Consider the following 21,909-nt stretch of genomic DNA (forward strand, 5'->3'; position numbering starts at 1 on the left):
GAATCACAATGTATCGTATGTTTCAGATTTGTCTGGATGGTTTTGTATTGAATTGCGAACTGTGGAAAAAAAAAAAGATTTCTAAATATAAGAAAGCACAAGTGAAGGAAAATGAAAAAATTGAAAAGCTGTGATGTGGACAGTGATAACAACGGCAGGACGTGTGCAGGTCCTACTGATTATCAAAGGGCTCGGTGTGTCTTCAGATGTGATTGCTAAGATCACTTCAAAGTCTTTCAGACGTTTCGCAGAGCGGCAGAGAGTTAGCGCCGCCGAAAAATTATCACTGGCCCGAGCCGTCTCGTCTCTGCGGCAGGGATCCGAGCCCCCAACGCGTTTCTGTGGAATGCAACAGCCATTTTTGAAGATCAATAGCCACCGAGGATGTGAGAACCCGTTTGTGCAGCCTCGATAATCCAAACGCGCTCATACATGCACACTTTGTTTGATTGTATTTTGAATTTTGTCATGGTAATAGAACACACACAAGCTATTTGTCAAGGATAAACAAACTGCAAAACCAGACTGCCAAATTATACTCAGCTGTTTTTTCAATGTTAGAAGTGAACCTTTAAAGAGAAATGTGATCTCCTCAATAACTTGATCGGTGTCCGGTAGATTAATTGACTAAACTAGCCCACATATATTGAGATATAACATTGTGGTATACTAAACATCAATCATCACTATTAAAACATAATCATGAGCTTCTAAAGTGGCATTATAATCAATGACAGCGCCTACGTAGTTTTCTATATACGATAATAAAAACTGTTGGTACAGTAGGTCACGTCACACCAGTTTATGATACAGCTCTGTGCTGTAGCAGCTTAATCTAATGTAAGGCTAACCTTGGCTACATCACTGCTCTCACTCCAATAGGTCCTAATTTGGAGCTTTTTGAACTGAATGATGAAATGTTCTGTTTGAGGTCTAACCCTTTTTTTTTTCTTCATATTTTCGGTCCGCCGCGTCTCCAATGTAATAATGCTTGTAAAACCTCAACCCTGTGATGTACAGTCAAGTTATACGCATCTTTCTTTTTTTTTCAGGACAACCTAGGCTATCATTATATATATGGTGCAGTGATATCACATGAATGTATAAATAGTTATATGTTCATAAAGACAAAAGCGGAAATTGAATCTCACAGAAATGTATTATAATGACACAGCAAACAACAATGATGAAGATTTTTTTTCCCTTTTGAACGCTGTTCTTCCAAGCCTTGGTTATAAGGGAAAGCTCTCAAAAGCATTCTTGCTAATGCAAATCAAAAGTCATGTACATTTTTCTACAAATAAGTCCTTTGGTTTTTCAACTCAGAAAGTCACTTTGTGTCATTGCAGACAGGAACTGCTTTGCAGAATGGCAGAGAAGTAAACTGTGTAGGAGTAGTAGGAGTAGCAGGAGTAAAAAGGAGGAGTGATCTTTCCTGTTCTAATTCTAAAATCTTTCTTCAAAATTTTCGACCAGTCAACAACACAGTGTCTGATTGGTACAAAGTCTGTTACAAAGCCTCTGATTGGTCAAAGATCCAAAATGGAAGTCTAGTAGACTGCTGACAACAACAGTAGCCTTTATAGTCATGAAAAACTGGAAAAATTATCATAAAAGTCATCCAATGTTGGATCTATCATCATTGACATGTTGTACAAAGTATCCAAAAAGACACTGAAGTTCCAGGCCAAACTAAAAATCTTCTGAAAGGGCCACGATCGCACGGAAGCCCTGCCTGGAACGGCAAAAGTGTTAGCTTCTTGTCAAAACAAACCACAACATGTTGGCATAAAGTGATCAAATGTTATGAGAACTTTTATAAGATGAGTGGGGTTAACAAAAATCTGGTTGGTTGTCTAATGGATTCTTTTTACTCAGCAAATATGATATTCTGCAGTCGCACTAAAGGTTTATGCAGAAAAAAACCCACCTCGTTACACAGGTCCTGGCGCTCTCTCAGTTTCAGATCCCACATTAAACTTTTTCCTTCTAAGACACATAGCTAAAACATGACCAGCTAAACATTAAAAAGATGCTGAATGCTTCCATTTTAAGCTGAATCTGTGAATTACTGTGATGCACTTTTTACTGGCCTACCAAAAAAAAAGGAGAAAAAGAAAAAGACTGCAAGTCTTCAGCTCATTCGAAAGTCTTCAGCAAGAGGAGAGAGCACATTAGCCCAGTTTCAGCTGCTCTGCACTGAGATCCTTTAATATTTAGAATTGATTTGAATGTCCCCCCTAAAAAGGACCAAGCTAATTCCTTTGTTAACTATTTGACCCCAAGATCATCTACTGCTGGTTTTATTGGAGATTTCCAGAAACGGCATAAGGAAAATTGTCACTTATGCCCCAAAGCTGTGGAACACACCAGCTATGGGTATCAGGGAAGACAGCTCACTATATTCTTCATAAAATATGGTGAAAATATATTTTTCAAAAGAAACAACAAATTTATTTCTTTACTTTAGCCTTTGACTAGCAATGATTCTTCTGATACGCTACACTTTTCATGGCACTGAAGCACGGCTGCACTTCTTTTAAAATGATGTACTTCTCTGGAATTTGTTTAACTCTACGTATTATGTTTATTCCACTCAATTGTATTTTTTTTAAATCATCCTTATTCTATTTGAATCTTAATTTTATTCTAACAATTAATTATAAAGTGGGTTTTTATCTAATTACCATCTTCTGTTACATTCATTGGCATTCATGTCACCCCTATTTTTCTGTTCCTTCTATGTCTATTTTCATGTTAAGGAATTTGACACATACTTTCTCTCCTGTGAAGCACGTTGTAATGCAGTTTTTGTATGAAATGTGATTTCTGAAATATTTTCATTATTATTATTAGACGATGATGATGACCAAAACCGCACTAATAGATTGCAGCTGTTATTCATGACTGTACTCGAGAACAAATCAGATTTTTTTTTCCCCACAATGTGTTATTAGAGCTGAGATTAATGATTCTGTGAATCTTCCTAAGCAGAGACTTGTGGAGATGGAAACAGTCTCTAACCCAAGCACTCAAGGCAGCCATCTTATCAGCCTCCCTGGATACACTGCGGAGAAAAAAAAACTTATTTCCTTTTTCACATTATCAAAGTCAGCCCGCCCTATCCGTCTCTGTCGTAGGGAGATCGGCTCGCTGCCTCACTCTCACGGCACCACACGGCATCGGTGTATGAGAGGCCACAGGCTCCATCCAGAGGCCAGGCGGCTGAGCCACAGGCCGACACCCCCTCCCACCAGCTCCCAACCCCCTTTCCCCTCCCCAGCCCGCGTAACACAGTAAATAGCAATCTGCTCGGCTGAAATCCTCATCCTCTTGTCCAAACACATTTGAGGGTTCCTTGGCGGTGTCGTTTGATGGACAGTGCCTGTGTCGGGGGGCTCCGTGCTGTGTACACCGAGTGTCAGGCCTCAGCCAGACAACTGTCTGTCAGCGCACAGGTTGCAGAGTGAGTGGCGAGTGACGGGAGAGGGTGGGGGGGATCGGACGGGAGGGAGGGCGAGGGCAAAGTGCTGCCTCAGGAATCAGAGAGCCTCATCTTGCCTATGGGATTTGGGTAACTCGGAGAGGAGCTGCTGCTGCTGCTGCTGCTGCTGCACTGCTCTCAGGCACTGACAGACGCACACAGCCAGCTACCCCTGTGAGAGTGGAGCATGATGACACCGCATGTTCGACCCCCGCACGGCGACTTGAAAGCACCCCAGCATCTCAGCTAAGAGGATGGAACCTTTGCAGACGGGCTCCCGCACGCCGCCCTAAAAACCAATCCCTCATGGTGATGAAAGCAACTATTTTCAGCTGCCTCCGTCAGCTCAGGTAAAAATATTGTCCTGTCTCAATCACCCCCCCCCCCCCCCCCTTTTGGTTGTTCAGCACTCAAGAGATTAAAAGTGACACCAGGGAAGTGAAGGCAGCAGAGGTGAGGATGCAGTGAACTGCTGGTGGGAGGTTTGAACTTGAGGCGGCGGGGGAAAGCTGGGTGTTACAGACAACTATCGATCCAGTCACGCCGGTTGACATGCAGCCTCTCGAGGCTGAACGTCCTGTGCTGCAGATTAACTGGAGCCATTATTCCTGTGGCTCGCCGCGACCCACAACCACCCGCCACCGTCTCAGGACCAGCACGGCCGTCAGAAGGCATTAGGATCCGTTCGCGTGCTGTGATTATGGATCTAAAGATCGCTCTACTCTCGGCTACTCTCTGTCTCTCTGAATGGGCCTCGAGGTGCCCCCCCCCCCCCCCCCCCCCCCCTCTCCCATAGTGGCGCTTTCATGCCTAATTTCTCAGTCTCTTCCTCCCTCTCCACCCTGTCATTATCTACTGTAGCCTGTGTCTCACAGTTTCTATTTCTGAATCTGTCCCTCGGTCCGTCTGCTTTCACAGCCAATTTCTCTCTTTTCCACTCAGTTTTCTGGCTTGGTTTGAGACGGGGTTTTTTTCTGTTTTTTTCCCCTCTGCCTTTCTTTTGACCACAGTTCCCCCCCCCTCAGTAACTCAGTCCCGGGATCTTGATTTAGTCTCATTTAGTGCCACACGACCATCTGTCAGATCGGGGGGACAGTGCTTTATGAGCAATGCATTATTATACAACGTTCATGCAAAATATGGCAGGATATTACATAGCCATGCATCACTCCCACATCAATTTGTCAGGATGTTGACTGAGCGAAGCAAGGAAAGTAATTAAGGAACCAAAGAAACAATGATCAACTCACACACACACACACGGCTTACTTCCATCTATTAATTTTTAAGATGCTTTTGGAGATTTACAGCATTTTTTCTAAGGTTTGGAAATCATTTCTATTGGTTTTGGTAACCCTGCACTCACCAAAATAACAATGAGCAAAAGACACAAGTGGACACTTTCAAATACAACCCAAATTGTGAGGCTTTCATGTTGGCTGGCTCACAACCGGATCGTCTGAACACATTTAAGCATTGTTGTTTTCCCAGATCTCAGCTTGACTACAGTGCCGAACCCAAAAGAGTAAAAAAAATGGGTTGGGCAAACCCACTAAAGCGAGATACAAATTGGAATAACACAAAAATAGAATAGGGAATAACAGATAAATAATTTGGTCTCTTTAGCTTAATAGATGTTTGACTCCATGTAACAGTCACTCATTAATGTCACACTGGGCCCACAGCTTGAGGGAGCTGTGGGAGTAGTATATTTACTGTAGGATGTGTAATTGAGTGCACGATTCCTCTATGAAAATGACTGGTTATCAGTTTTTCTTTTAACTTCAGTTGGTTTAACCAAGTCAAATCATTAAATGTCTGGGATTGGAGCACCACCACATATCTACAACAAGCATGCAGTGATATGTCTACATGTCTAAAGAACACAAACCAGTAGTGAAAGGGCTAATACATATCAAGTCAAAGTACAAGTATGTTTTTTTTGTTTTTTTTAAGAGCCAAGTCATTTCCCAATACAACTGGGTTCTGTGATTTTACATTACTCAAACAGGAGTAAATATTGCAGGTGTCAGGGACTATTTTCCCATTTGGTTCTCTGATGTTAAGTCAGCAGAACAGCGAATATGGGAACGACTCAAAATTGACAGAACAAACAAACGAACACGAGGCTCAATGCTGCCGTTTTAGTCTTTTTTTCGGGCAACTAGCTAAATATAGAATATTATAATGTGTATCCTTGAAGGCCTTTGATTTATTCCAAAAAATGGATTTGGGCAGCAGAAGGGCAGACAGCAGAAATTCGTCATTTTGAAAAAACACAATTTGAACTTTGTGGATTGAAGTGGGCATTTCTTTTAGTGAGTCGGCAACCTGTACCTATGTGCCCTTTGGCAGGCATGACAAGCACATGTGTGACATGTGTGACACTATGCTGTACTCTGAACAGCATCAGATCGTCTAAGCTCTGTACCATCTCTGCCTGACCACAGAGCTCATTCTATATAGAGAAATATCATTTCTCTACAGCATTCGCAACCAGCGGCCGTTGCTTCCTGCAGTACGCGCGGCCGGCAGATACTGTGCTTCATGACACCACTATCAGAGCGTGGCAAACCTCTGTGTTTGTGTTTACAGTGAGATTAGCCACACGCACACCCGAGCGTGGGGAGGGAATGTCAAAATTGAACTAACTGTGAATTTATGAATGCGCTGATTCAATTTCAACCGCTTGTTTGCTCTCCCAAACCTCCACGTCTGGGAAATAAGCCCTTGCCATATGCCCGTTCTACTGGCACGTCTTATGTGTTATTCTCTGTGGCTGAACTGTGGAACTGAAGGTTTTATTTTTGGGGGGGGGTTTTCATGAAAAAGTCTGCCCCCCCCACCTCCCACCCTCCAGAATGCCAAGTGGAAAGCCTGTGTGCCTTATCAAACAACAGCTTGATTCACCTGCTGTGGCAAACACAGCAACTGGCACACCTACAATGCAACCCATGGTCTGTTTCCCACAGTGATTTCATGTGGTGCATTGTGGGTGGTGAGGTTTTGGAAAATGGCGGAGGCGGTCTACTACAAAATCTAGTGTGAGAGGGAGATCCTGAAGTACCCTTCACCTCCCCATCTGCCATCTCCCACAGTCACAGGGCCCCGGCACTGGCAGCGCGGAGTGACAGGCCCGTCCGTGGGAGGGAACGAGGTCCGCGCAACCTTTAGCCACGGAGCAACGCCAACTTCTAATTTAACACACTCGGAAAGCGGCAACGCGCCCACACGGAGCACAGTGGGCGGAACTGTTAGAGTGTGATCTCGGCTGAAATTCTGTTGATTCAAGCATGGATTCTGGGATGGAGGTCCTCCTCCAGAGCAATGCTAAATTAAGAAAGAACAGGATACGGAGAAATAAACAGCCGCAGAGATCAAAAGTCATGCAATGACTCCCACGAAGCAAAACACTTAAGGTCGCCCACAATACTGCATTCATAATTACAGCCCTGCAAACCCTCAAATTGTTGGTTTTAATAGTAAGTTTCAGAAAACCAAAGACAGCGATTTGCCTCTAGAGAGAACAGTGGCTTTAGTGTAGTAATCCTAGTTGATAGGGATGGGACGATACCACTTTTTCGTGTCCGATCCGATACCGATCCTGCAACCTTGAGTATCTGCCGATATCGGTCCGATACTAATCTGATACAATCTTTTCCCCACTCATAAAATGAAATATCAAGAATGCATTGTTCAGGATGCACTTAACCTATGTGCTTAACCTATCCATCTAGAACCTCATACTCAACTGTAATATAAATAATCAACTCCCCTAAAGGAAGACACACACATAGCCAGCACCATGACTAAGTTATGGAATACTGTTGTTTTATTTCTCACAGAACTTTTGCCAGAATGTATTATGGTCAGCACCGTTCAAACAAGCAAAAAACAAATTGAACTGTAAACTGTTAATTAATTGACATAAAAATATGATGCCGGAATGACGTTCAAGGTTTAGTAGATATGTTAATAGGTATTTATTTGGTATCTTTACTGTAATGTATCGGATCATTTACTTCTTATATCCGATCCAGTCATTTTGGCCAATAATGGCCCGATACCGATATGGAATATGGGATCTGGACATCCATAATAGTTGATATATTATTAATGACATTCTTCAGCTTACCCATTGTCGCACATTATACATGAAAGTAAACGTCCACTTGCAGTGAAGTTTGTTTTTTTCAAAATTGCAACTCTACAGGCAGTCCACTCTACAGGCAGTTGCTGTCCTCATTTAGTATAATACAACTCATAAAGTCATGGTATCATCAGACCCTTTTTAACCTTCATTTGATGGGCATTAGACAATTTAGCCGTCTCTATTTGCCAGACTAATAGCATAGCTGCGGTTCTTGTCTCACGGAAAAGGTAAAAAAAAAGTTCAGTCCACTCAGCAGCCGATGAGTCAAGACAGCACTCCGGCATTATACTGGATTCTATACCTGCTCTCTGAGAGTGAGAGTGTCAGCTATAACTGCCTATAGGTGTGAATGTTAGGCGCTTGACACAGACAGTATCAGGGCTTTCGCATTCATTTACACCTTGGAGATCACTGCTCTATTTTTACACGCCTGTGGAGGCGCCAGGTGGAACAATACAGACAGTGCAACAGGGAACTGCCTCAACTCCCAGTCAGCCAAAACCTGGAGTGAATAGGCTACCTGGAAACCTGAGGGAGTAGCTCTTTCCAAAAGACAAAAATAAGTCTATCTTAAATAGAATGCAAGAAGAGCAAGCAGAGAGTTTAAAAGCCTCGACAAAGTAAACAGCGAATAATCAGATATCTAATTAAAGGTGGTCTCAGGCTAGTGAGCCAGCTGACCCGAGCATTAAAGTGACATTTACTGTAGGAATTTTAAAAAAAGGAAAAAGAAAAAACATGTAGCCAGGAAGATTTAATGAGAGAGACTCTCTTCTCTTCCCTCTCCCAGTGGGGAGTGACCTTTCTGACTCCCCGGTGACAACATTCCCTCCAGATTTATTGGGCCTCTCCCTCGGTTACACCGGAATGAAGAGAAGAGTCGCCTCGCTATCCAGACACTGACCTTTAATTTGACACAGGCGGGGACAAGCAATGGCGCATAACGCACGGCCAAGCCGCGGCATCAAATAGAAAGCCCAACCCGGCATAGGCAGGAATGAGTTGAAAGCCCAAGACCTTGTAGAGGCGCCTTTGTTGATAGCCTTCAATTCCATCTGGAGTTTTTGTGTGCAGGATAACGGTGTGTGTCACAACCAGACACATGACGGGGATCAAAGTATGGCGGAACAGGAAGTGATTGTTGAAATGACACCGACGGGTCTCCACCTAGTAAGCAGTCAATTGTTTTATCAGAGGTACAAGTCACCCCGCCTCATGTCAAATGGACGGCATAAGTGTCAATACGCCAATAGCTCAGTATTGGTTCAAATGCTTAATCAGATGACAAAATTGATATCACTGGTGCGCCAAATATGGAGCTAGACTCATCAGCCAATTAGCTGAGCACAAAGACTGGAAACAGCCTGGCTCTGCCTCAAGGAAACTGCTGCTGTACATATAAAAAAAATGTGAACATCTAAATTGGCAAAGGAAGAAAGACGTGAGCACAACAAGTTGCCAGATAGTCACTCTCTAAATTTCTTTTTGTATTTTTATTATACAAACAAGATACATCATGTTTATTAGTGACCTTTAAATGCTGCTAGGGTTTTTTTCTTTGACCTTTGGACAGAGACAGACTAATTATTTCCCCCAGTCTTCCAGTCCTTATGCCATGCTAATCACACCTCCCTTGGGGTCAAGTTTCACATTTAGCTTCATACATGACAGTGGCATGTCTCAACTGCAGAAACAGACGTGAGATTAAGTCGCCTGTCAGTCAGACGATGATTACAGAATGTGAGGACGAGGAGCCCAGAAGCAGCGTGGCAATATGCTGATTGCAACATAAAAAATCATTCTGACCACTCAGGCAATAGAAGGTACGATAAATGAAGAATATTTCTATGTTTAACTTGTGCAAGAGAAAATCATTTGATAGCAGTGATGTACTTGCATGCTTCACTTTAGGTAATAGTATTTTTGTTAAATCCATTCAAATCAAGTTAACAGTGGGATGTACGGTACTGCCTCTAAAGAATCCAGAGGAGACCACTTGGAAACTCTGGAGCTTGCAGGATTCGCTCATGTAGTCAGACAGTAAAGTGTTGTTAACCAGATTCTGCTACCTGCTTCCTGCTGACTTAGGAGAGACTGTAGCTGCCACATGTTGAGTGCCTAATATCTGATTAGGATTTTCGGCATAATGTCCAGGTTATTTCTTTATTTCTACTTCTGTCATTTTATAATATACATATATACCGGCTGGGAGAGTTTTGGTTATTACCTGTAAAAGTACACATCATCAGCGAATGTAGTAAAAACACTTGAATTTCCGACTTCATGTAGACTGCTGCTTAAAGTGCTAGGGGGATATGAAGCATACTGTTTTGCAAGCATCCACAAAAATGCTCAGTACACTCAATTCATTAAGACGTTGCATCCAGTACATACTAAGGGAAAATAACACTGGCAAGTCCAGAACCAACTTACAGAATGAGGATTTTTGTGTTGTATATTCGTCCATGCTAACATATTTAATTCCATCAAAAAATTCTCCATAGCAGTAATACATAGTATGATGCCCTTAACTTAAAGCCCCAGTGTGTAATTTTTGTACTTTTCTGGCTGCATCTGGTGACCTTTAAATGCTGAGCATTCATTGTGGTGCACTGCGAATTCCATTTCCGGTTTCCTGCAACGCTGGAAATTCAACGCAAATGCGACGTATTCTGGACCATTTTCTGCAACCATATTTAATGCTACGTTCTATTATACATCGGAAGTCGGGGTGATGATTTTTTTCCGACCTCCCGAGTCGCAGTGGAACTGGAACGCAGCACAACACGACACAGCATTCAAAGTTGACGAGAGAACACTGGTTCTTTGATGCATCTTATTGTATATATATGAACACGCAATTATGGACAACTTTTTCAATTTCTGTGAATAAGTTCTTCTAAATATTACACACTGTCGCTTCAATTATTGCTATATTGTGGCTCAGGATGCAAGAGGTGGAGGATAAAACCTCCAGTGGTGTCTGGTGTGTGTGTGTGTGTGTGCGCGTGTGTGTGTGTATGTGTGTGTGTGTGTGTGTGTGTGTGTGTGTGGGTGTGTGCGCGCGTATGTGTAATCTCAGTAAAGAACCTTCTGAGGAAGATTAAAGCTTTCCCGTAATTACTGTTATCTAAAAACCATTTCACAAGGGCCCTTGTCCTTTATCTCCACCATCACATTCAGCAGTAACACTCTTATTGCCGAATGGAGGAAAATTGTCCATTTCTAAAAACAATGACAATCACAATTTAGCTTACGCTACGAAAGATCTGCAGAAACACCATGTCAACAATTGAATGAGACGATAAAAAGGTGAGACCACAACCCTGTCAAACTCGTCTTATCTATATGTGCTATGCTTTTACTGGAAAAACATCCCACAGAAATGTGAATTATGTTATTGTGCTCTGTGGTCTGAAATTAAGATGTAGAACCACCAGGGCGACTATTTCTCGGAGCCAGATCGCCGCATGTTCTTCCAGACGTCCAAATAATACTGAGTAAAGTCCGGTGGCACACATTCATGCTTGTCCGGGGAGCGAGAGGATGGATGTGCATGGAATGAATCTCGGCGTACGGACGGGACAGGACTGTTTACACGCCAGAAACCCACAGCAGCCAGTGATGTAACTGTGGACTTGCTGGCACCGAGTGGGGTCATTTTCTGCAGCGACAGTCTAAAATATTACTGATTGTTCCTTCAGTGTCCCATTATGGTACTTAAGAGGTTCAAGGCTGTTTCATCAAGTTTCTCCAGCCACAGCCACTGGTGAGGTGGGATTTGCCGCAGAGTCTCTGGTGCCACCGAGACAAACACGGCAATATGTTTACTTGATGAGTGGTCTTTTTTTTTAAGGCAGACATCCCACAGAGATATTTTTAAATTGCTCAGGGGGGGGGAAAACTAAACTTGTCAAATTCATTTTAATAAGATAGCTCGGCTGCAAACTTGAGCCACTGATTTACACTTAGAGGTTAGTTTGCAAACGCTTTTTTTTTTTTTTTTTTGACCCTGCAGAACCAAAGCCTAAAAATAGTCTGTTGTCTGAAGTTTGAACGGCTACAAGATGAACAACGTGACCTACATGACGGCAGTGTACAGTTGTGAGATAATTCATGACGCCAGAGAAAGAAATTCAATCCCTGGGCCTTTTATGACCTGAGAGTGGAACAGCCCGGGCGATCAAGGACAAGATCGATTTTTTATGATTTCGGTCATCACAAGGCTGTGGTGAATGCAGATAATATATAAATGAACTGCTATTTTCCTTTTTAAACTCCCACTCAGTCACATCGCTGCCACACATCCCAGTCATGTATGCTCAAACTGTCCGGCTGCAGTGACCTCCGGCTGCTTTACCGTTAAGTGTGGTCCACTTCACTGTAACACTGATAATCACTCGGCGTCAGCTAACTGTTGAAACTGTAAATACTATGACAGTTTGGTGATCTCCTGTGATCTCCGCATCTGATAAGCATTTTAATTCAGAGTGTTGCGTCTTAATATTCATGCCACGGGTGTATGTTACACAGATTTCATGTTGGCAATGTAATCACGGTCTGGAGAGTTGCACAATTTCTATCTTCCTTTATGTCATTCAGCCTGATACTCTCATGCGAGTCGAGCCTTGATGGAACATTAGACATTTTGTGTGTCTTGCTCGAGAACCAGAGGGATACAGGGTTGTTGAACATGCTGGCTGCTGCATGGATTGGATCTCATTTATGTACCAATATCCTGCTGATCAGACCGAAGTACTCTCTCGGGCTATGGTAGCCTTTAATTAGGTTTATTTTGGGCTAAAATAAATTATAGTCTGCCCATAGAGGTCGCCTCATAATAACAGCTCTGATGCTTTGTAAGGGCTGCTTGGAAAATAAACAAGGCCACAAAAAAAAAGGGTATTAAACATAGCTGAGCTCACTTCTAATGAAGCAGGCAGCGAATCCCACCCAGTGGAGGTTGTGAGATGTAGGTTTGAACATTTGTTTATTTGATAGGGTGACTGATTATCATGTTGCCGTTTTTATTGGTGAATAAGTAAAATTCATATGAATGTTTCTTCATGGTTTTGGTCGAATGAATACTGCAATAGCTGATGTCAATAACTGATAGGAGAAAATCTAGTGCTGTGTTCTGTGCTCACATTGCACATTGTGGTTTACAATGATAACGGAGCAGAAAAAAACAAGCAAAATTCTTGGTCACGTTTGAAATGACAGACGTAGACAATCGCCAGCGATGCACAGGTCTGGTACTGGGCATCTTCTGAAGTTTCACAGTGGGTTGAATTGTTTTCCCATGCTGACTGGGTAGACCTATTTTACCCCAGTCAGCGACAAATACCATCTTTAAAAAAAAATCAATATTTCAACCCTCCCTCTCGATCCCAACTCTGGGTATGAGGATGATTTGGCCTTGTTCCAACATACCGGTTTAGTTACACATGCTGCTAACACTTTTGTAAAGCTAGCACAAAGGTGATGCAGGATATACTATTGCCTAGTGATAGACGGATAACCTGAGGCTCTTGAGCATCTACAATTCTATGACAGATAAAGGAAAGAGTTGCTAATGTGAGCTTTAGTCCGACAGCGTTCAGGAGCTCCCACACAATGTGTAAGTACAACTACACTGTGGTTGAGTCATGACCAAGCTTTTTTTAAAGTAATGTAGACAATGTTGTAGGAAATGCTGCCAGCCTTGGAGATAAAGCTCATCTTTCTTCAGTAGATGGAAAGAAATCATTACTCAATGGACAATCACCGTTCACAGGGGTTCAGGAATTATCAATTGTTAGGTCAGGGTATGTAACACAATGTGCACCTGTGATACGTATTAAAACCATCCTTGAGAGAAATGGTAGTAGAAGAATAAAATTGAATAACTGGGGTGGGTGCAGGGTCCAAAATTAGCACTCGCCAGTTGCCAAATGCGGGTCAATTACGTCTTTGGCGAGTAAATTATGGAGACCACACACCACTCTGGCGGAGAGTAAAAAAATGTGCTATGCGCAAGGAAAAGCTGCTGTTCGCTGTCACTCAAAAAACAGCTGTCACTTCAATCTGCCGGATCCGGCGCACTGCACGTGACGTGCCTAGGACGTGACTGCGTCAGTCATCACACCGTGCAAATTTGGGAAACAGTAGCTGCTACTGTATCCCAAATCCCAACAGTAGGTTGACACACACACGTACGCATATGCAGAAATCACACACATTGTAAGTAGTTGTGAGGACTATCGCTCACTTATTTCCAACTCCCTTCAATATCTCTTCGTCTTTCATAAGCACACAAACATACATAGACACAGACACACACTTAGACTAAGACGCACACACACACACACACACACACTAAGGTCGCACTACCCCGGCAGGAAAAAAGTACGGTTCATCTAATTAAAGTAATTTTCTTTGCCGCGCCTCTAAGCAGGACCCCCCCCCCCCTTAGAGTAGGTAAGTTTGACTTCCCCACGAGTCATCTGAACGGATCACACATACACACACACACACACACACACAAAAAGGCATGCTTTTAAATGATGCGGGGTAAGGGGCATGGTTCAATGACGCTGCACATTCTAATTGGGACCTGTCAAAAATTTGTTGAGAAGTGGTTCCCTTATCTCTCTGCTGATCGGTGTATGAGAGCAAAGAAAAAGTAAGAGGAATACTAGAGCTGCAACAGTTAATCGATTACTAAATTAATCGCCAACTATTTTGAGTAGTAGTTTCTTAGGAAAAAATTCTCTGATTTCAGCTTCTTAAATATGAATACGAATATGAATATGTCTGGTTTCTTTGCTCCTCTACGACAGTAAACTCAATATCTTTGGTGTGAGGACAAAACGAAAAACCTCATCTTGGAGGTTTTGGGAGACACGGTCGAGATTTTTCACCATTTTGTGGACCAAACAACTAATCAATTACTCGAGAAAATAATCCACAGATTAATCGATTATGAAAATCATTACTTGCAGCCCTAAGGGTGACACCTATTTATTTGTTTTCAGTCATTTGGTTGCGAATCCAAAAATCAAAGAGAAGGCAAGATTTGCTCTACAAACGACACAAACCTTTGTTTTCCTGGGTGCACACTGTGCACCCGGGGACATGCATTGACGCTCAGATGTCCAAAAGTTAGCATGTGACAACATCACTTTGAGGTTTTTTTTCCAGCTCACCAACATACAAGATTCTAACAAGATGAATACTGATTATGCACTCACACATGCACAGACACACACACACACACACACACACACGATGCACACATTTAAGCCTAACAGCAGTCATTTGCAGACCAAACAGCCTCTCAGTTCACAACTGGAAATTGCAGACGGAAGTGTGTTCAGGTAAAAGACTGTGACTGAGTTCCCCGCCATGTTTGCTCCTGGAAAATTGGGGAATAACAGGCTGTCATACGGTGACACATCAGCCTTTGTTAAAGAAATTACTTTGCTCTTCGCTCCAGCTCTCTGATGCTGGGCCCTCCTGGACAAATTGTCCATTTGGCGAGAGCAGACTAAATGGAACCGCGTCTTGTGCTTGTTGCTCTACTGAGGCACAAAGAACCGGGGCAGATAGGAATCCAATTATCCAAGGCAAATAATGGATGTCTCATTTAAGATGCTGGGGCCGTTGGCAGCGTCACAATTTTCCCCAAGTCAGTCTCTATCACCTGCATCATCTTCTGTTCAACACTGACTTATCTCCAGCCATATACGACAAGCTGCCAGGCGTCACAGATCATAATAAATCTTTTGAAGGCGCAGGAAACATGGGTGTCAAAGATAGAACATTTACTCACAGGTAGCGTAGGTGTGGGTTCTGAGCGAACGCTCGAGCCTGGATCACCCTCAGGTTGCAATTCATGATAGTGCTGAAAAGGAAGACAGATAAAATACAGATGAAATGGTGAGGAAAACCACCAAAACTAAGTTATCTCTTTTTCTCCCTTTTGCGTGGGCACATACAAATACGCGGGTACACAGCATTACGATGAAATAATCACATCACTTCAAGGCCATGTTGATTTTTTCTTTTCTTCTGTGACTTCCTTTTTCTTGGTGCATTTCATTGTGCTTGTGCCTCTCTGCTCCTTGTCAGTTTATATTATTGATGTTTTTCTCTTATTCAGTTTGAAAATGTTTTTCTTTTTCCATTTGGGCTGAACTGCAAAAAAAATTAATATTAATAGTGAGGATATGATAATGCAGCACTCCATTTCAAGACATTATTATTTTTTGTACATTTTTTGGTCCACTATGATAATCTCAATGATCTGTCCACTCCAATTCTCCATCTCAGTTTCTACTCCCCTGCAGAGCTGAAACGGAAATGGAGCTTCACTTTGAACCACCATTCGATGAAAGATTTGTGAACCCGCATGTCCTTGCTGTAAAACAAGAGAAATATGAGCACTCATTCCAACACATCCCCCCGATTGTGTTCACGTGTGTCGAGTGAAATAACTATGAAATTAAAATAAGATCCATTTTGCTGGGGACCCTTGTGAAATCCTCTCAAGGAGGCCTGGAATTCCCAGCGCCCCCCGTTTGGGAACCACTGTTCTGGGCGACAATGGTAATGATTTCCAATCTTGTAATCACAGATGTCTCCCTCCAAAGAAGTCATTGACATCATCAGTGAGCGCCTCATAACGCAGTGTGCTCATTATACCCAGCTGTTGGTGCCAATTACCTTCTAGAAGTCTGATCACACTTCTGTGGGCTTTGACAGCGACGCGCTGCTTCATCACCTAAAAGTTTGCAAAGTGTGGCCAAGGGGTTCTTGAGAGGGGTCCTCGGGAGCCTTGCGTAAGAATGAACTATTATTTCACCGCCTAGAAATTAGCTCACCAATACAGGATGACTGTTGAGCTTTGGTGTAATCCTCCCAGTGGTAATGACAGCAGTAATGACGATTATATTGTACACAACCATCTCTGTAAACAGATTTGTCTTGCGGTGAATGACGAACCAAAAACAAATTAAGCTAAAAGAGAGGGAACAATCTTGGCTTCCTTTTTCTTTTACCTCTCTGTACAGAGAATCAACTGACAGTCCATGCAGCATGTTAACCTTTCCTTTTTTTATTGACATCAAGCCTGTTTTTATATCCTACACATAAAAACAGTGTGGTTAGTGTGAACCGGCAGTTATATAAAGGCACAATTAGCATATGTTAAAACGCGTTAACAGAGCTGTGTCTGGTTCAATTCAGCATTTTCTTTCCCATAAGCGAATCCCATTATCAGGACATAACAGCCAGTGAATTGATCCAACTAACAAGTGTTTCCTGTGTAGCCAAAGTGTGACACGCTGTATGTTATTCCTCTGTGCCACGGAGGCCATCATTAAAAAGACATCAGTGAGCCACGCTGCTGCACTGGGTGACATGTTCCCTCATTACCATGAACGCACACATCATAGTTTATTCTGATTTAATCCCACATACAGCATCCCATTGCTGTAATAGTTGCTAGTGCACTGAAGGTGTATTATTCCACAGCTGAAAACTGTCCCCAGGGAATGCACCATTTATTCTGATTTGAGTAATGTTTGCCAGAAAAAAAAAACTGCAGCTCCCAGCTGTAGAAGAAAATTATAAAGCCCCTTTTTAAAGTTAAGTACAACAATAGGGAGGGACGCTGTCAGTCATGTCAAATGAATTATATATAAATATATATATATATATCTTTTTCGATTTCATTTTGAATTCAGATGAGGAAGGTAAACTGTTACATTAGAGTTATGTAAAGTATCGTTGAATAACTTGTTCCAGCTCTCTCCATACTGCCACCTAAGGCAGGTTCACACGAGGCAATAGCAGAGCCTTTCACTGATTTATCAGTATCAGCATTTATTTGACATTCAACTATGTTCATTTTCTTAATCCAATTTCTATATATTTGGTTGTATTTGTGTATTCTTTTTCATTCATAGTTATTGATTAGAAAGTTTGTGGTTAAAAAGTAAAATATCAAGCCTAAATTACATTACACTAACAAAAAATATGATAACATTTTAAGAATAATTGCAAATCTTTTTTTTTTTTTATATATATATATATCTCATGTATCTTATATATTCTAATCCGCATCGGCGTCGGTCGCTGAAAATCCTTATCATTCGGCCTCTAGTTACAGTGTTCCTTGGGAAGGTCTCACTTCAGGTGGGGAGGAGCGGGTGTCCCTAGACAAGGCGGCAGGAATAAGGCAGTGGTAATGAGAAAAATGCTAATTTAGTGGGGGAGATATTGCACTTGGCTACCCTGATGAGGGATCAGGGAGATCAGGAAGGAGGCCAGCTCCGACTTTGGAGGGCAATGGAGAATAAGTTCTCTGTGGAGAGAGAGAGAAGGAAGAGGAGGTCGGAGTCAGCGGCTGAGGGAGGCGCGCCAGAGGCGAGAGGAATGTAAAAGGATATGGCCTCATAGTGCGTGGGGAGCAAAGCAGGAAAGGAGCGTAGCATTGCTTTAAGGAGTGAGGAGATGAGGATTTTTTTTATTTTAAGTCACAATGCTACAGCAGGGGCCCTAATTCGATTTCCCCTGCTGTTTTTTTTTTGTTGTACTGTTTGATCAGTGGCTGAGCAAAGCACAGGGGATGTTCCACCATGCTTGACTTTAAAGAATTAAAAGCTTGTTTAAACATCAGCTCGGGTCAGGATCAGAAACACACCCTCCGCTCGCTCTTCCCCCTGCACCATCCGACTAATGACTCGTCTCCTCCTCTGAGAATCAGGCTGGATTGTGAAACGTACATCAGACGCATCGGACACTAAATCGCTGCTGATGCTGCAGCAGCGGCAGCCACTTGAGCTACCGCTCTCATTTTAAGGAGGAAACCATCGGCCTCGCTGCAGGAGGCACGCAGGCAGGCAGGCGGACAGGCTATACGTGATGGAAAACGGGGATTAACGGCGGCGCAGGTTCCCACTGTCCTTTCCCAGATCTGAAACACAACAGGCCTGAAAAACAGCGTCCGTGACTGGCCCCCCCCTCACTCCCCGACCGATAACAGCATCGACACTCACAGTCTCTGCAGTCCAGTGTAGAGCTCCATATCGACGTCCCGCAGCATCTGCAGTCCTGTCCAGTTCTCTATGTGTCTGTAAACAGAGAGACAGAGAATAGTGAGTGAAAGGTCCCTATTCATCCACAGAGAGAGGAAAATAAAGCAGTAAAAAAAAGACAAGAGGAAACTCTTTTTTTTTTTCTATCAGTCCCAAATTGCAAAATAACTGTCTGTGTGTTGTCAAAGTTTTTTTAATCCATATTCATTTAAATCTCAGTTATTGGAACAGCTCTGACAGAGCACTCCCTACTGCCCTGTGATAGATTTAATTGCCAGGAGGCGGCCTCTGAAGCTTAATCTATGTGAGGGAACGAGTGAGGGGACCGACCAAACAAAAAACTGCAGATGACTTTACTTTGACTAACACTATCAGACTCCCGGGGAAAACTCTCGCTATGCGATGGGATAAAAGGAGGGGGAAGCTGGCGTCGATGAATTAGGAAACAGAGCGTTTGTAAATGATTTGTTTGTTATGGTTTTGAAATGGTAATAGGTGACGCACGCGCACACACACACGCACACAGCCCACACTCACACACACACAAACACACACACACACACACACGCAGGGCACACTGGTTTCAATTAAGCCGGGGAAATGAGGAGATATAGCAGAGGGCAGGGCAAAGGCTTTATTGAGTTGTTTTGGAAAAAGTCAAATATGATTAAATGCTAAAGGGAACTCCATCCTAAATGTGAAATTTAAATTAATGAACGCAACAATTGGTTACACACATACAGAGGGTTTTTCTTTTTCCTTTTTTTTGGTACACGGCAGGGTGACTGATCGGTTCATTTGAAAGGTGCTCTAAAGCAAATCTACATGTATATATAACGTTGACATCAGTATATAGAGTAATAAACACACACACACACAGATGACCCCGCTCAGTATGAGTTCTGTGACCAGATAGCAGTTTGTGTTTCATGTAAACAGTAGCAGGAAAAATAAAATTAAAAAACATTTGCAATCTTCAGCAAATTGGCTTTGGCAAAACTCGCGCTCCTGCAGCATATCTGTTGGCTCGGGTGCATCGCTGCCCCTGGTGGAGAGGAGGATGCAGCTCTGCCAAATGTAACCAGCACTGCTGGAATCCCTACGATGCACGACTTGATCGTTGGCTACGGGATGACAACTTTTTTATTTCTATTTTTATGGAGGCCACCAGGCGGGAGCAGTTAGCGATAAGAGAACAGGGGCGGTTCCGTTTCTGGATGTGTTTTTTTTTCCAGACAAAGGAGTTCTGAATACTGATTACATCGAGGACACCAGCGCGGTTCTGATGGTAATGTGAGCTGGAGCACAGGAAAATGAGCTCGGATTTGCCAGATGTTTTTGGGAGATCCGGTCTGAGCACAAACAACATTTGTGCAGGTGCTGCGGAGACTCGGACTCTTTCTCTATTTGGTTTGTTTGCTTTAATCTAAGCCTGATTCAGTTGCCCCCCTCCTCCTTGTTGGTCTGCGTCCACACTAGTCCACTGCTGCTCTGATACACAGTCGCTTGCATAATCCCTTTGTCAATAATGTATTGTACTGTACCGCAGTTTCCAGGGAACAATGTTAGCAGCCAATTATTGTCACTTCAAGTGTCTCATTTCTGGATAAATATATTTATGCACATGAGTGCTTGCATGAAGCCAGATCACAAATCCGATTAGAAACATAACCGTGCCTTTGTTTTCCCAGGCCACATGCAGATGGACCAGCAGTCGAGAGGGTGGCGATCACTATGACAGCAGTCATGATATCACTGTGAAGGCACCGAAGGCTGACCACTGCATGTGAGCAAAGTGCGCGTTTGTGCTGCTGAAAACATTGCCCCCCCCCCGGCCTCTAAGTGCGTCACCCTGGCAGTGTCACTGCTGATGTTGACATCGCAGCACTTGCTATCGAAAGCAGATGATTGTGAAGGCGGAGAGATGAGTCATTAAATAGACCCGCAAGCTGATATGGTGGAGGAGGCCCCTTGTTAGGTTCTCGCAGCCAGTGGCGACCCCAGACATTTTTCACAGTGGGGGGGGGGGGGGGGCAGATGGGGTGACACACGAGGTGGCACAACAAAACCAAAAGCCATAACTGAATTTCAGGAATTCTTTTATGCCGTTTTAGTATATTTTGGAGTTTTGGATTTGAGGTGTGGAGAGTTTGATTTTGTTTATTTAAGTCTGTTTTTTGTTGCCCTAGTTATTAAATACTCTTTTTTTCCTTCTTACCTTCATTTGGGTCCTTCTCCTTCAAACCCATGACACTTAAACCTAACCATACTATTTAACTATTATAAAAATTTACTTTATTGATTTAAATGGATAGTACCTAATGTAAAATATCAAATATTTTTCTAAATGCTAAAATAGCATTTACTATAATTCTGCTGATCTTGTATATATCTAATACAAGCTGCTGGGCTGGCTGCATTTGTTTTCATTTATTATTTTACTTAGACCTTACTATACTACTTAACTATTGTAAAAATATACTTGATTGATTTAAATGGATAGTACACAACGTATAATATGTGTAAAAAATATCAGATAGAAGAATTTTACCATGTAGCATATTATGCATATGTAGCATATTATGCGTAGCATATTATGCATATGCTACATGCAACTCTCCAGGGGGGGCCACTGGGGGGGCCAGTGATTTAATGAGGGGGGCGGCCTCCTTGCCCCCCCTTGATGGCACCACTGCTTGCAGCACAGCTGTGTTAGTGACAGGCAGAGAGGGCAGGCGCACAGGAAATGAGGTCCACACACTGGACACTGTCTGAGACCCCAGTACGACTGACATGCTATGAGTTTGGGGTCTTCTGAAAAGAGTGGCAATGTGGCTGTCATTATATCGGAAAGCAGGGCTGCAAAGGTAAAAAAAAAATCCAAACAATATGGTTATAGTGTTCGGTTTTTCAAGCATTTTGAGCAACTGCGGTTGGGATACTAAGTTGAATCAACTCTACCCACCAGGGCGAAGAATTATAGACAATGTTCGTAAACACGTTAGGGAGAGCAATCGACTGTGATCCAATTCCAGTCGGCAAACTTTCATCAAGGGCTGATGCAGTGGTTAGCAATAGAGGTGTTGAAATGAATCCTTTCTACGATGTGGACAATGCTGCATCGACACAGTGACGGACTATAATCGATGCCGTTACATGTTGTTTTTCCAGCTGCGGCAGGACAATTACGT

General features: G+C 42.8%; 1 protein-coding gene across 7 annotated transcripts in view; it reads right to left on the bottom strand.

Moving 5' to 3' along the window:
* ntrk3b (neurotrophic tyrosine kinase, receptor, type 3b) overlaps positions 1-21,909 on the bottom strand; it is a 184,135-nt gene that overhangs the window by 111,632 nt on the left and 50,594 nt on the right. For 6 of the 7 annotated variants that reach the window (XM_035628672.2, XM_035628671.2, XM_035628668.2 and 3 more), the window contains 2 exons: positions 18,680-18,754; positions 15,451-15,522 (listed from right to left, as the gene is read on the bottom strand). In XM_035628672.2, coding sequence (XP_035484565.1) covers positions 15,451-15,522; positions 18,680-18,726 — 119 coding nt within the window. In that variant the 5' untranslated portion in view covers positions 18,727-18,754. Of the gene's footprint in view, positions 1-15,450; positions 15,523-15,616; positions 15,816-18,679; positions 18,755-21,909 lie in introns of all 7 variants that reach the window. The other variant, XM_035628676.2, reaches the window with a different exon arrangement.

Source organism: Scophthalmus maximus, chromosome 4 (assembly GCF_022379125.1).
Source record: "Scophthalmus maximus strain ysfricsl-2021 chromosome 4, ASM2237912v1, whole genome shotgun sequence".
NCBI classification, from domain to species: domain Eukaryota; kingdom Metazoa; phylum Chordata; class Actinopteri; order Pleuronectiformes; family Scophthalmidae; genus Scophthalmus; species Scophthalmus maximus.